At 37.0% G+C, this 17,013-nt stretch overlaps 1 protein-coding gene across 5 annotated transcripts in view; it reads left to right on the forward strand.

The window, feature by feature from the left end:
- Window positions 1–17,013, forward strand: part of HDAC9 (histone deacetylase 9) — a 395,548-nt gene that overhangs the window by 170,925 nt on the left and 207,610 nt on the right. For all 5 annotated transcript variants that reach the window (XM_031052375.2, XM_005152865.3, XM_031052377.2 and 2 more), the window contains one exon: window positions 14,368–14,496. In XM_031052375.2, coding sequence (XP_030908235.1) covers window positions 14,368–14,496 — 129 coding nt within the window. The remainder of the gene's footprint in view (window positions 1–14,367; window positions 14,497–17,013) is intronic.

Raw genomic sequence — 17,013 nt, forward strand, 5'->3', positions numbered from 1 at the left:
TTATTTTGTTTGTTTCAGTATTCTAGTTCTCTCTGGTTTGCATGGTAGGTACAATATTTGCCTTCAGGTGGTGTGCTCCCTTTAGAGAATGTTTTTCAGGACATTTTTAGGGGAATTTGTGGAAAGGAGGACTTGGATTAATATTATATTTTATGTCATTGGTTGTCAAAGTTGCATATATGCATACACAGCCATTCACACTTTTTTGTGTGCTTTTTACACATAGAAATATGTAATACTGTACAAGAATGTTTTCATCTAAGTGTTTCAGAGGATTTAGCAACTGAACCTTTTGTCTTGACAGCAGGTGAACTGCAGTCTTGACTTTTTCTGCACCATAAAGAAAGCTAGAAGGATGGTGGTGGAGTCCATGTGGCTGTTGCCTCAGGACCTTGGTGCACTGACTAGTATCCAGGAATGCAAGGAGACACTAAGAAGAGCGGAGAGAAAAAAAAAAAAAAAGAAAAGAAAACATTAGATCGCTTATTGCATGAGTCTGCTGTTGAGTGATCCAGTTACATACAGAGAGAAAGTCTGACCCCCTACTGTGGTAACAGTCTTTGAATGAGATTTAGCCACTGGGAGATTGAAAACTAACTGCAAAACTGGTATTGACTTGAAAAGAAGTGGCATTTGGAACCAGCATATATTCAGAAAGAAAATGCAGTCTGTATCTAATACTTTGGGGCAGACTCTAAGCTTATATAATATCCCCAAATATTTTCAAAGGAATGAAAGCATGAAAAGCAAAATGCTGATTTATTCTAGCTGAATTACTTTTTGTACAATATGGTGGCAATATAGATTCTATAAAATCTTGTTCGGGCTATTCAGCCACAATAAGCCCTTATGTGGTTCTCTGCTTAATACCGCTGTACAACATATATTTTCTGTGCCAATAGAATTTACATTTTAATTTTTAAAATTAAAGGACATACTCAACATCTTCTAAATTCTGTAAATTCATCTACATGTTTTTGTAATGCAAGTTTTAATTTTTCTTCCATGTTTGTATATCTTAAATGTTATGATTGATATTTATGATGTGTCAGACTGTTGATCTGTAAAACAAAACATTTTCAAACATTGTAACAGTAAAGTTCTCCTGCAGCTGCTAATACTTTTATATCTCTGTGGGGATTTCAAAATATTCCTTAATTCAATTCCCATTGTCTGCATAAGAGGACTATAATATAATTAAATCCAGATGTTTTCTATATGTTATTCCAAATATTTGGGCATGCAATGCATCGGTTCCAAAATTGAACAAAGGACATGATGACTCTCTGAAAAGATATCTACAGAATAAATAGACAAATGCTAATATAATCATTAGCATAACCATTTCTATGACATTTACATAGTGATTCTGATAAGCATGTATAAATGAAGTATACAACATGTTTTATCTTAACAAGGGAGTATATTTGATAGCTCTCCACATCCATGAAAATAGCAACTGTTAAATATCCTGTTTACACATCCAGTTTCTATGTATACTAGAGCTGTTTAATTCCAGCCTTCAGCAACACCCCACAAAGGTTGCAATGATTGTTCATCAGGTTGAGAGTAAAAGCAACAGGAACCAGACTGACACAAGTCAAATGACCCTAAACTGATCTGGGTGGTTATAGGGCCATCCTCCAGGCAGAGGGGACATTGTGGAGCCTGTGTCATCCTCATGGGACCTTACTAGACAAAGATGTTCCACGAGCTCATGTATATAGACAGACTATAAGCCTGCAGAAATCTGACCTTTGCCATAAGGGGTGAACCTCTTTTCCTTTCCTTTAGGGTATGAATGCTTATTGCCACTGGCTCCTGGTAAACTCTCTGTGTTGCTGAACCTGCATGAAGTCGGCAATTCATATGAAAGCAGACCTTACATTCCTTTCAGCCTTAAGAAAGGATTACCTGTTGTGGATTTTAATCACAGTTTTGTTTTGCTTCTCAATTTTACCTTTCATATTAGTAATATAGCACGCAGATCTATCTTTTTCTTCTCCAACTTTAATATAATGCTGTTGGAAGGTGATTCTGATTGAATCGGTTGCTCTCAGATCAGATTGAATGGGCAGCAAAGCTGAATTATTCTCTGCTGACATCCTAATGTGTTTTTCAGTGCTAAGGGGACACTGATTCTTGTTTGCTCACTTTCTTGTTCAGTAATCTATTTAACCTTTGCTTACTTAGTCTTAAAGTATGCATCTCTTATTCATCTTTTAAAAATTAATTCAGAGAGGCTATAGTAAAGAGGAAGATATTCTTAGAGGCTTTTACTCTTCTAGCATTTAGATTGTTGGGATACATAGATAGGGAAAGGTATGTAATAAATAACTAGGGAAAGACTTAAGAGTCTTGCTCTTTCTATGTTTACAGTTAGGTAACAGAGTTAACACCCTAGTGCAGTGACTGTTGTTACTCAGTAACTCTCTTAGCTGCGAGGATTATTCCTTTCTGTACAAGATGCAGCAGAATTTGTTGGCAAAGGGCTTCACGCAGCTCGGTTTCATGGAGGATTGGGACTGTCCTAGGGGCTAGAGGCCAGGATATGCAGCTCTTTGCACAGCTGCATTCAGATGCTCTGTGTTGACAGACTTTCAAAAGACCAGAGCAAGGGGAGCTATTGCTTCATTGGACAGATAAATATACCATAAGGAGAAGCTACACATCTGTAGCTAAGGGCAGAATTTAGCCAAAACAGCTTAAGATCAAATTTTTAAAATGCCCACAACTTTCACCATGGATACCAGTCATAACTTACATTTTCTGCAAAGCACCCAAAAGCATGAGCAGCACATGGCTCATTAACTTTCAATGAGACTAATGTGTCTAAATTACCCAGAGAGGTTTGAAAATTCCTCCTTATTACTGAACACTTTTGAAATTCATACTGACTGTTGTAAGAGCTGGGATGGGAGCTGTGTGCTTCTGAAGACCTGATCATTTACGACAGGGACCTTCTTCTGATTGTTCAATTCCATCATTCTATGCCTATCAGTCAGGAAAAATATGATATGCTTGATGAGGTTACTATAAAACTAACAAAAATGGAGCAAACAACATGGGTTTGATAAGGTATAAGTTCTTTTTAAGAAAAGGCTTTGGTTTTTGTTTGGCTTTTTTTTTTACCCTGTGGAAATACGCAGAAATTTTGGCAAATGGCCATGATGTTTTCATTTTCTTCAATCTATAACATTTCCTTTTCTATGTGCAAGTGTTGATGCAAACCAGCAGAAACCAGTAAATTCCAATAAAGGTTAGCTCTCTAACCAAAGCTGCATGCTTTTTAAAAGTGTTGCTATAGGTGGAATTTATGCATTTTGCCTTTTGAATTTTGACTTTTACTGGAAGAAATTCCCGGGGACATCATCATATGAAGTATAAAATGTAGGGTTTTTTACCTGAGTTTAGCACAATCGTGGTAGAATGGGAACATCAGTCACTGTCTATTACTATTTTTTTGGGGAGGTTCATGACAGTTGAATCTTTCCTTGCTGATGGAGTTGTAAGCTTACAGCTTTCATTCTGCTTAGGGATCTGAAGATCTCTCACAATAGTACTATTTAAGAAGATATTTGCAGCTTGCTTTCCAAAAATTGGAAGCATGCTCAACGGATGATGTATAGCTTTGTTTTTTTAAAAATAGCAAATAGCACAAGGTTCTTGCTTGGAAGGGGGAAACTGTGTAATTTCAGGTAGGAAAAAAGAGGAGATGAAGGATTGCTTAATATTGTGATGAAAGAGAGGGAGAATTCTGTGCTGCACAGTCATGAAGGTCACTCTGTAAAAACCATAGTACGTTAACCTGATTAGGCAGTAGAATAGCAGCATAGCTCTGGTGTAATGAGAGTGAAAGATTCTTGAACTGAGAACCCAGAAGATGTAATTTAAAAAAATAAATAATTAGAATATTTCGTTACCATTCTTTCTGCACTTAGTGACTCAGTTACTGGAGCAGTTGAAACTGAGAAGAAAACCAGGTTGAGTCTGAAAGTTTTTCTTCATTTCCTTTTTGTGCCACCAAATTCCATTCCTGTTTGCATTTTCTAGGAAAACACTCTCCTGTGAAGTAACAGTGTATGAAAAAGCTGGATTTGTTTTGGTCTTCAGTAAAAATAATTAAAAGGCTTAGTGGACTGCAAACCCTCTATTACCGTATCTACCAAAATGAAGAAGTCAAGCTCAGTAGAGAGAAGCGTTATTTTTCTCCAAGTTTATGAGTGACCACAATAAATGGGAGAGACACTTTGTTTATTGAAGCATGGAAACAAAGCAAACATGATGCAGTTCTTCTCATTCTGTCTGATTTTTCAGGGGTGCTAAATATTCCTGCCTTTCAGACTCTTTGTTTTCCTGGGTTAATGAACCGTCTTGACAAATTTGGACTAGGACATGTGCCCGAAGGAAAACACCAGTGCTTTCTTAACACAGTGAGAAGGAACAACAAGAAAAAAGTGTCCTGATTCCCAGCCCTTCTTTTCTTGACTTCTCTTCCCATTAATCACCAGACATTTTTAGCCTTCCTAAATTCACGTGAGAGGGCATAATGAGTAGTAAGAGGTTTTAGAGAAGAAACTTTCACTTGCAATTGGAGAGAGAATCTGAAGCAAACTGTTGTTAACAGCTTCTTCCGGATTCATGTAATGAGCAAGCCAAAACAGAGTTCAGCCCCTGGGAGCCAGCAACTCTAAAGAAATGTAATACCACTGTAGCTACTGTGCTGGGCTGCAGTCATCTCAGATCTGTCAGGGTTCTATAGCCTCCTAAGCTGGGGGTGGGGAAGGATGCAGGCTTGATGACGCTTCAGAGAGAAAAGAACTTGTGTAGGTATACTTTGGTATCATGAAAGCAGTCAGAGTCTCCACAAGGATTCAACAGGAGTCATCACCAGGATGACTTCATCCTCATAGACTTCCTTGCAGAGCCAGGTTGTTCCTCTTAATATGTTTAACACTTATTTTTAACTGCAGGAAACGAAGATGTTACATGGGGGTGATTCTTACTCATTTTCAAGATGAACTGGATATGAAGTTTCTTCACTGTATTTCTGTTTTAGGAAAAATGCCACTACCTGTATACATACCACTTTCTGTCTTGCTAGTAATTACTCTGCTGTGCTAGATACTGAACCTTCTTTATGGCGAGACTAATTACACAATCTTGATCTAAATACTGTTTTCTCCTTCTAGTACCCAATGCATAGCCAAAATTGAATTACAAAGGTCTGCTTTATATGGTTGCATAAATATTTTTCTTATTCAAACTGTGTATGTTTTCAGAATTGTTATGTAAGTTACTATTAACAAGTAGCTTGTGTAACTTTCTGATAAGCAGGTAATCAGATACTAGGCACCTTTTTGACTTTTGAACCTAAAGCAAACAGTTTAAATAAGGAGCAGAGAGCAGTCCTAAAATCTAAAGCATTATAAGAGTATAATGTCCATTGAAAATGAAGTGGAATGGTTTTAATGGGCATTTCAAAGTCTATTCACTCTGGATAAGTTAAAAATATTGCATAAAGAATCTGAGACTCTTTGAAGCCAGTAGAAATTGTCCTCTTTGGTTTCAGTGGGACTGCTATTTTTCTTCCACTGTATTAGGGCAGGGACAGTTGAAAACTCTTAGGAAAGTAAACAAGAACATCTAAAAGATGGCAAAAAGAGAGAAACAGGGAGAGAAGCGAAAAGTGGAAATCACATGGTATCGGATCATCCAAAATAGAAAACGTTAGTTAGTAAAGATTGCACTTCTCCAAACCCCTGCAAAACATAGTTTCACTGAAAAATCTGTTCAAACCCACAACTCAAATTAAGGGGTTTAGCTGCCAAATAACATGTTCTGGCTAAAGCTAAGTAAGTATTACAGAGCCATTCATGAACAACGGCATAGGCTTTGTACTTTGCTTTTGATTTTCTCATGGGAAAGTAATATAAATGAGAGTGATACCTCCCTGTTGGCTTTAACTGTTAGAAATGCAAAGCATGCTGAAATTGTACATAATTCTCTTCCAAAGGAAAGGAAATAGCATTTCAATGGTTTTCCTCAGTGTCTCGTTGAGTTATGGTGGTGCACAATTATTCTTGTTAAATTACTCTACCAGATGGAAGGTTACTTTGTATATTTAGCTAATTAAGTTGTAGGGGACTGGAATTATATCCCAGAGCATAAAGAACATATCTAAAAGTGAGCTTGTTTTAATTCAGTTTCATTGTGATGGTGCAGTGTCAATGTCTAATTAAGACTTTAAACAGGTGAGGGGTTTCTCCTCCCTTAGCTCAACACAGAGAGATCCTTTCACACAGTCAACCCTGCCTATAGAAATTAGACAAACAGGTTTTGAAAGTCCAGACAACTTTGGTCCAGTTTCATCTTTGTTTGTCTTCAGTGGAACTGAATTGTCTTCCTGCTCTTGAGCTGAACTTGGCCCATAGTTCTCATCTTTTAGGCAAATAACATATACTGTGTCTTAGTTGCTTCTGTTTTCCTGGCATCCTGTACTCTTGTGTTGCCTGTGGACAAGTCTAAAGAGTATGCTTCATCAATCTAGACCTGTCCAGCTCTGATCTGCTGATGGCATTGATGCCCTGTTAAACTGGGGGAGAAGGTGATGGTGTCTCATCATAAATTTCTGAATGTTGGTGAAATATTACATTATACTTGTTGCCTGAATTATCACTGCTGGACATTTTCCTATATTAAAATATGTGGGATTTAATCCCCCTATTAACTGATTCCTTCTTGTATGGGACTTGGGGAGCAACATAATCATGCACATGATTATTCTGTAAAAATAAATCATGTATGTAAGGGTCAGATGGTGACCCTGTGAAAGTCTTGACTTTTGGGGTTAGGGGAGTATCTCTGGCACTTCTTCAGTGAAGAAAATATTTTTTCATGTGCAAAATTAGTGATTCTGTGGATGTTTGAGGAGAATTTAGGCTGAAGAGTGGGATTTGCTGTATTTGCAGAAAGCATGTTATTCCCATCAGTTCTTCCCAGCTAGAATTGACTGGTGTATATGGTCAGAAGTGGAGGTGGGAATAACCAGTGGAGACCTAACCAGAAGGACTGCTAGTCATGCATATCTAAATTTGGTTATTACTATTCAAATGAGGGATGTCCTCTGTTAAATGGCCCATTTCACCTTTTTTCTCCTTTTTACATCCTGAGAACCAATATGTGATTTGGCTCCCATAAAATGAGAATTAATTTTTAAATATCCTTGTTCTTTTACTCTATGCATCAAGACAGTATAGTATTATTTTCTTTTTAATCCCCTTTGTATTATTGGAAAAGAATATTAGTTTGCATGGAATAAGATTAACATGGCATAACAATGATAGTCATGGTTTCAGCAGACTTGACATGTAATGGGGACCTAAGAGGCTTCATGAGATCATGGCCTCATTGAAGCCACTGTATAGCCCAGTGGTGCAGATGCAAGGAGCTGCTGGTTTTGTGCTAAAGGAATAGAAATTAAGAATTACATCAAGAATCCTGTTCTTTTGCCGCACAGATTACATGCAGAACAAATATCAACAGGAAATATATTGAACTGATCAGCATTTCATTAAAAATACAAAAATCTTTAATTCTGGCTATATACAAGCCATACACTAACTCTTACATCTGATTCACTAAGTCATTCCTAGAAAGGTAACACCCGTTTGCATAGATAATAAACCAGAAATTTTACATTTCATACAGACTGCAGTGAATAACAAGGAAAATACAGATATTTAAAACAGCTTCAGGGAATATTTAATTTTTGAACCTTCTTTAGGAATTCAATGAAAATTTGCTAATCTTGTTATATAGGCTTCCTTAGCCTGCAGAGAGCTGAAGGGCTGTGAGATCCCCTCTAATCTAATTAGCTCTTTTACCATGTGTTTCACTAAACCTGTTTTTTTATTTAGGGAATGAATATTTACCTTAGTCTGTATAAATAAAGCATTCTGCCTTTAACAAAAGTAAAATAAAGCAAAGTACTAAAGGGTTTCACATATGACCAGCAGTCCTCTTAAAGCAAATGGTTGTATAGGAAACAGTTTCAGTGTATGCTGAAAACACATTAGATGATGCAAGCCAGAAAAACAAAGCGTCTCCATACTGCCTTGCTGTATCTGGTGCTCTGGCCTTGTTGAGACCACCCAGTGGTCAGGTCCATGTAGTTTTTGGAAAAGCTTTAGAGGGCATGTGTAAATAGCTTTCATTATCATGAATCTAATTTAAAACTCTTTTCACAAATGGCATTTTAAATCACCAGAATTTAGAAATCATTGAACCTACAGAATTTTACTCTATGCTGGTATCTTCCAGTCTGTCAGGCAGTGGGGAGGATATCCACATGTTCATTGTCCAGTACTGTTTTGTACTGGGATGTGGTCTTCTGCAGCAAATGTCAGTCATGTATGAAAACAGAAACCACTGCTCATCTGGCTCATGCCTAATATATTCAGCTATGTGAAAGTGGCTGAAACAGTCTGTGGCTGCCTACAGGAAGCCAGAGCAGAAGTCAGAAATGCCATGCAGAGCAGAGACTATTTACATGTGCAGCAGAGGAAAGGCTGAGACCATCAGGTCTCTCAGGACAAACTCATTCACAGCTCTCCACAAAACACTGAGGAAGCTGGAAAGCAGATTTGGTCTCTGACCTGTGTTCTCTGTCACTCTAGCTTTCTGCCTGCCTTTGGTTGCATTCATAGTTCTGGTGAGGAATCACAGATTATCTTCTCATCCTTTCTTACGGTACCTAGGGGCATCTTATGCTATTCATTCAGCCTACATCACTGAAGGCAAAACTGGGAAGTTTCTCCCTAGCCCATCCCTGACTAGCTACCGAGGAACCTTAGATGTACCTCTTTTGGCTATTTTCATTGATGCAGTAAGTATAATGTGAGGTTTGACTTCTTGATTTCCACGTCCTGGCATGGCATAGGCTGCAGGCTGCTTTGTTATTTATGCATATCACCACAGTGACTGGGAGCCCACAGCATGGACCAGGAAATTGTTCTATGCAGCAGAGCCAATGAAATGAGAACCTCCTCACAGTATGTTTTCTCCCATTGTACTCCTTCTGCTTCAAGTACAATCACGACAGGGATCTCAAAGATTTCTCATTATTCACATTCAGTATCTTGAAAATTCCCAGTTGCCACAATACTAGAAAAATTTGACAAAGGATAAGCCACTGGTATGCTGGCAATACCACGATTGTGCTAACCAGTACCATCTCATTATTTTGTCTTGTACCTCTGATGGTCTGTACCCATACATCATTTCTTAGTTCTGTAACTTGGACTTCAAGCTAACTTTGTCATGGACTGTTTTGGTTGTGTGTTGTAAAGCACATAATGCTTATCTGTGCATGTGTCTCTAGTTACAATAGTGTTAAAAATAACAAACTATGTGGTGTGAAAAAAAAGGATTCCTTGACTATGTATTCCTTTGTTGATACTTTTTAGATATAAGGTGAAAAAAACCCAATTGATTACTCATGCATGGAGTATAGCATAGAATATAATCAAATCAATGTAATATATGACCCTTCATGGCTTAAAAAAAAAAAAGACAGCTAAGGAAATAGAAAGTAACAGTGAAGATTTACTTCTAGTTCATGAAGTCTTTGTTTCTTAAGTGTTTCTATTGACTTATTTACGTTAAAGAAGTCCAAATTATTGTTTCAAAATTATCTTAGTGATAACAACTGGTGCCATGTGCGTTAGGGAACAGTTTATTTCTCAAGTAAGATCTGAATGTTGCTGCTGTTGCTCATGCTATTGTTGAAAATCTTTGTAGCCACATTTAGCATCATTTACCTCACAGCCCCACAGCTTTTCTGAGCCAGCCTGCCAGTGAGGAAAAGGAAATGCTTTCAGTTTAGAGCCTTTCAAAGTCTGGACAAAAGCTCACTTTCTGTCAGGTTTCCTATATATGGCTTCAGGCTTGAGATGAGGACCTGCTCACTATGCACCCTATCCCACCCCCCATTTCCTGCCTGGGTTCATTAAATGCTGATTTGAAGTTGGCACACACTCTTCTGATACAAAAGTAGTACTGTGTTCCAGGAACCATCAAAAAGTAGTACATTATTATCTTTTACATTCCCTTCATGTGTATGTCCTCTCCCCATGCACAGAAAGGATTTTTAGCTCTTCTTAAATATCTCTGTGTGCTTAATAAAAAGAAACAATGAAGCAAAGCCCTATCAGAAAACATCCTAAGCGCATCTGGGAGCAATCTGCACCCAGGCTGTATTCTTTAATGCTAGTATCTGCATATTGGTAATATTAAGCAAAGTGAAGTATAGCATATAATGACTTCACCAAATCATTTTTCTGTCTCTAATGTTTGTGTTTCAATATCGTGTTTCTCAGGGAGGATAGTTTTCTTTCATCTGAGCAATGGTAGCTGTTGTGATGAAATTAATGTGTACCTATATAGAAGCCTGTATATTTTCCATTTTTAATAGTACAGGTACTTCTTTCCTCCTGTATGAAGTTGCCATCAAAGATGAGAAAAATCATTAAAATGCTGTCTTTCTTCTTCATCTAGAAGCAAAATTCTCAGTTCTTTAGAAATAATTACAAATCACACCAAGGATATTACAGATAACAGTCCTTGGGTTACTTGTGATATCTTCTGTTGTAGTTTAAATACTTTCTGTATCTTTTATACCTCTTTCCTACTTACAGTTATTTAAAGAATAATACCAGTTCATTATTGCCAGCACTGAAAAAAGAATAAGCCAGGTAATAAAAGTAAGACTAAATAAGCCGTATTAGTGCAACATCTCATTATTCCAAATTATGCTGCAGTTACATAAACAAAGTCATTTTCAGGATAGTCTTTCCTGAAATCCACTCAAGTGAGTTGTTCAAATGGGTTCAGGTGAATCCTGTTAAGATCGATGACATGGGCTTTAATGGCCTTCAGAAAAAATAGCTGCAGCAAAGCACTCTCAAATAGTATATTTTCCCTTTCTGCAAGTGGGAATTGATTATTACTTGCTCCAAAGTGCTAAATGTAGTAGAAGTGCAAGGAGTTGTGGAACAAGGAGGCAGGGCTAAAAGTGACCAATTAGACCAATATCACATCTATACTGGTTCTTAGCAGGATTTTAGATGAATGGCCCTCCCTACCAGCCTGGTGCCATGAGAACATACAGTCCTGTTTAACTAATCTGCTGTGCTCCTGGCCACTTGCTCTTGGTTATCTCTTGTCTCTGACATTCTTGCTCCATAGTCAGGTGATTCAGTCTGCTATACTTGCAGGCATCTAACCCAGCAAAGCCGACCTCATTCAGCACCTCCAGTACTTCAGAGAGGCACTCTTCCCTCAGAAAAGGGAGATACAGGATGTATCTTGTATGGGGTAGAATTAATCTGGTTTTGAATCCTGGACCCCAGTGGGTTGCTTGGTGTACAGAAATTCACCCACATGCATTAATTATATTGCTGAGTCAGTGTCTTAATGGTTGTATCACTACCTAAAGTGATAGACTACATGAAGGTCTTTTCAGTGATTTTGTAACATAAACAGAGAAAAAAAAGGATAACTCTTAGGGGTTTGTGTCTGCATGATGAAGCTACTCTGCAGCAACCTGATGAGTAAAACTTCAGCTTCAGAAGTTACTTGGCACTGGCTCTCCATGGGACACTTCTTTTCCACATGGAGTATGCTGTTGGTTGATGAACATAGTCAGCCTTGGCAGTGGATTAATTAAGTTAAGCAAAGGTGGTAATAACGTGGAGCAGAAATACTTACAGGGGTGACTCATGAAAAACAGTTATTTTGAGCATTATTCCTCTCTAGACCACTTCTAAGAAACACTAGTTAAAATATTGAACCAAAAACTCATTTGAAATGTAAGGCAGATTAATTATAACAATTCTTAAGTCTTTCCAACTGCCTTCCAGATACTACGGGAACAGTTTAGTTAAAAAAAAAGTTTGAAAAATATATTTTCATTTTTTGCTCACTTGTTTGCATTTAAGACTTAGAGGATTAAAATAATTTCGAAATAATCTCATGGATGTTCTTTGGGGCAGTCTGTGTGTATATTTATGGATTTGCAGTTATAATTTTAATCTACAGCTCTACCTATAAAAATGAAAATATTTAATTTTGCCTTTTTAAATATCAGAGAAGACTTGACAATTGTAGATATGTGCTTACTGCCTTCATGTCGGAGTGCACTGAAGCACATATGATTGCTGCTGTGATCCATACCTGTTGCAGCCACTAGTAATTCTGCTTCAGCTTTGGTCAAGATGAGGTGCAGTGACCTCATCAGTCACACACCTCCGCCACAGATAGGTGTGAAGAAACCACTTTCCACTTCTTCATTTTGTCCATTGGAGCACACATCTTCAAATTGGTTAGGTTTATATTTTTAGTGCACTGAAACCTGCATTATTACTGCCAGCCATCGAGTCCTGTTAGGTACCATGTCAGGAACTGGCAATGTCTCAAGGGACACATTCAAGAAAACCAGTATTTGAAGCAAACACTCTTCAAACGTTGGCTGTGGTTTTTGTTGGAAGGTTTATTTTATAATTTGAAAACTATTTTCCATGCCTTTTTCATTTTAAAATCGATTATTTCCTTCTCAGATGGCTCATAGATTCAGACATTGACATCAAAGTCTGCTTTCTCTGCTTACAGGATTGACTCAAATGCAGAATATGATGTGGTAAAAATAGAAAGGCAATCACTGTAACTGATCATGAAGCATTCATATAGAATAGAAGCATTTCTCCAGTGAGTGTTGCAGACAATTTGTATCACAGTAGTCTGTCACTGACACAGAAGTATTCTCCTAAATTTTAAGAGTATGGAATAGTATAAATTAAAATAACTGCAAGTGCAGAAACAGTGAGTACGCTTTTCTTCCAAATATTGTTGTACCTGCTGAGACTTCTGGTGAAAGCATGAAGTGTAATCTTAGCCCATTGTTATGTTTCCAATTTCATAACAAACGGTATCTTAGCAAACAAGTCATCTACTCTATCACTAGAACCATTAATCTTAACAGTGTTAGTCAGTAATAACAAATCTCTTGTTAATATTTTTTTTTATTAAAGATATCTAGTGTTGTGCTAGCCTCTGTATCTTGGTGTGAAATGTACTCAAGGCACTTGGAAGGGAGCACTTGCCAAGACCAATGTAGTACGTGACAAAGACTGGTGCACAACTGCAGGTACTACAGGTTACAGCAGCGGTCTGGCAGAGGTGCAGCCTCTTTGCTCTCGAGCAAGCATTTCTAACATTGTCGTCCCCAAGGAAATGTGGTACATCAGGAAAAAGACGTGTGATAATACATTTTGGGCAGGGACCGGAATTAGAAGTGTTCAATTGAATTCTTGTCCCAAAGTGCCAAAGAATAAAATGCTGAAAAGAATGAAGATTTTATTTATTTGTTTTTTCTGCTAACTCTAGCTCCTTGTTTGGGGCTGGGTGTATGCCTGTGCGTAAGAGAGAGAACTAGTCCCGGTTTCCAGTTCTCTCTGTTTTGAGATACTGCTTAGCCAAGCCTCAGTTCCAGAAAGGGAAACATAAACAACTTCATTCTGCAATTATCTTTCACTAGCTCTTACCAGTCTGTTTGATAGAGGGTTTACTTAGACAAGCAGATAAATGAGTATATGAAACATTTGATCATGCTAAAAAAACACAGCAGAGCTTCATCTCTTGCCTTCGTACGAAAAGACCTTGTCCTTTTAGAAAACAAAGGTGGAACTTTCCCAAGGTGTATTAAATATAATCCTAGGTTTTCTGGGAATCAGTCCTTCTTCATTTTCAGAGTGTATATTTTTCTGTGTAAATGTACTTAGAACACTGTCATAAATGTAGTTATACAGTGTGTTACTTAGAAAACATTGAAGTTCTGGGCCTAAAATTGCTGACCAAGAAATGTTCTGCCAGCAAGTCTTGTTGTAATTTATATTTCTAAGAGCAATCAAGAGGCAGCAATGGAGGCTTCTCTCTATTTCTGTCACCAGACCATAATCCAATTATAAGGTTCCAGTTTCTCAGCTGTATTTCTATCCAAGTTTTCACCTACATGAGAGATAAAAATGATGTAGAATAAAAGTTGCATTCATCTGTAGTTAGTACTTATGATATTAGCAATAATTAATGGGTAACTTCAAAGTTGAAATGGGATTAGAAAAATACTGGGATCTGAAGATTTTTAGCTCTCTTCCTCTCTTTCCCAGCCTCCCGTCTAATATGGAGTTGTATGAGGAGCAACAGTGTGGCTGGGGAGAACGGGTGGTAAAATCAGATGAGAGAATGTCAGTGGTGACTGACACAAAGCAGTAAGTTGATTTGTAATCATTTATTCTTTTTTTTCATTTCCAGCTTCAGAGCCCAATTTGAAGGTACGTTCAAGGTTAAAACAAAAGGTGACAGAAAGAAGAAGCAGTCCTCTACTCAGGAGGAAGGATGGAAACGTCAGTTCATTCAAGAAGCGACTCTTTGAGGTGACAGGTAATTAAGAACTGAGAAATTCTGTATCAGCTGCAAGTGCTCATGGAACAGTAGTGGTATTTTGGAATTGAAACTGTTTGCTAAAGAAAAGGTTATGTCTTTTTTTTCTGCTGATAAAAAAGAAAAAGAATGGTTGTGTATGAATAACTTGTAATCTACAGCTTTCTACCATTTACTAAAAAGTATTGTACATTTGAAAACTAAAAATACTTTCAAACCAATTTGGAAAACAGTACCTTACAACAGCAAGTACAAGAACAAATAAATGGTGGATTGTTGGTAGCAAGGGACATCAAAGGAGAAAACAAGATTAGCCTCTTCCCTTAACTTGCATCTTCTGTACATAGACAACATTTTGGATCTTGCATCTTCAACTTCCCATCTCCCACGGAAACTCCAGATGCTAATAGCAGGCACAAAAATACTGTCTGCTGTTAGGATGTTTTGGAATCCTGTATTTGGCCCTATCCCTCTAGTTTCTCTTGTTTGAAAAATGTCAAGTTTAGTTAGTTTCAATATAAGGGCTCACTAAGTTTTTTGAGAAGAAAGAGTTGAAAAGTTTAAATGTTCAAAGACATATTGTTCATCATAGCAGATAGTTAAGTATTCTTAGTAATTCAAAGGGAACTTTTAGCATATGAGAATACAGAATTATGCATATGGTAGGATTAAAAGGGGAAAAAAGGCAAAGTAAAAACCTGTCATCAAGTAATATTAATTTTCAGTGTTTTTCCTCCCCTTGAGCTTAAAAAGTGACAAGGTGGGTGAATCGTGGATGCTAAGGCTTTCTCTCACATATTTGATATTGGGTAGTGGTAATTTTTTCCACATATATTTTGCAGAATTGCACCCAATTTCCTAAACAGCTATAATCCTATAATTTTTAGTCTTTAGGATTAATATGCTGCCAAGACCTTACCTGTAGATTTGAAAGAAAAGAGCATTTACAGTGTTTGGTTTCATTCTGACATTTCTTGCTTTGACTCTGTGTCTTTGGTAGCTTCATAGCTTGTTCAAGTGGTGTTAGGATCAGGCCATAAATTTATGTAACCAAGTGCTACAGTCTGTCAGACATGTATCTGAATTCACTTGGCATATCAGAATTGTGTCATTCACACCAGTGTCCTCATACATGCAATTCTCGTGACAACTTTCCACAGTATGTCATGTATAGAATTCTGACATGGATGTGAATGTAAGTGTGAAAGCAACTAAATAAGATCATTTCCCTATAAATTATTTCCAGATTAGGATTTTTTACACCTAATTTATTATTTCAATTTGCTGAAATTCTTACAAGGTTCTTGTTTTCCACTTCCTTAGTTTTAGCTGATTTCTACATATTTTGTACACTCACAAGGTATAAAATGAAACATTTATCCCAGGAGGTTTATTCAGCAGCCATTGAAAGAGCAGAATCTTGAAAATAAATGTGTCCTATTCCTAGCTCTGACATAATTTGAAGCCTTACAGATTGCTGTTATCTTTATTGATACCAGCTATGTGACATTTTGCACCTTTCATAATCAAAATCTCCTTGATTAAACATTTCTGGTCAAAGCCTTTTTTTTTTAATTCTTTTTACTGAAAAAAGGCCTTTATGTAGATGCCTAACTATACAAAAAGTGCTATTGTAATTTTTAAAACAGAGAAGAAATAATAAGTTTGTGTTTCTTCTATAAAAACTAGTGATAATATGATGCAAGAGTTTTTACCTGACAATTAGATTAGCTGCATATGAATTCACTTCACTAAACTGAAGTCAGCTCTAGTAGGAAAGAGAAGCAGGTCCAAGAAACAGCTAGGAAATCTCCTGGTAATTTCAGACACAGTGGGGATATATTTTTGCATGTAAACTGAGGCAGAAAGAGTGAAGAAGCAAAGAAGTAGCTATAGAATATTTACTGCACATTTAGATACTAATTATTTTAACTTCTTAAGTGTTTTAATTTGAAAGCTATTCCATTGAAATAGGCTTACTTCTACTAATGCTGTGCTCTTCCATCTTTAACCTTGTTAACTGTTTCCATTACATAAATTTAATTGATATCAACGTAGGATTACAATGACTCAATACAACAGCATAGAACAAAATCATCCTCTCCCCCTTTATCTTAGACAGAACTCAGGAGATTTTAAACCAAGATAACATACAGCCTTTCAAATGCTATTTCAAGTTTATTCTATACTGTAACTATTCCTTCATATTTGTGCCAAAGATGTGGTGAAAGTGGTATATATTTTGCCATTGCTACTTGCATATGTAATTAGTCCACAATGGCCTCATCCACTTTCTAAAAAGAAAGGGGATGGCAATAGGCCTCATGAATTGATGATGTGTTATCATGACCTTTGCAAGCCTGCTATCTCTGTCATTGTGATCTCTTACAGAGGCAGGATTCTTTGCAATTAAAAGGAAAATGCTTTCTGTTCTTTTTACTCATTACAAGTTCTATGCCTGAATCTCTGCCTGATACTGAGTACCATACCATCTTTGTGGGAAAAATAAGTACTAAA

The sequence above is a fragment of the Melopsittacus undulatus genome, chromosome 1 (genome assembly GCF_012275295.1).
Source record: "Melopsittacus undulatus isolate bMelUnd1 chromosome 1, bMelUnd1.mat.Z, whole genome shotgun sequence".
Lineage (NCBI taxonomy): Eukaryota > Metazoa > Chordata > Aves > Psittaciformes > Psittaculidae > Melopsittacus > Melopsittacus undulatus.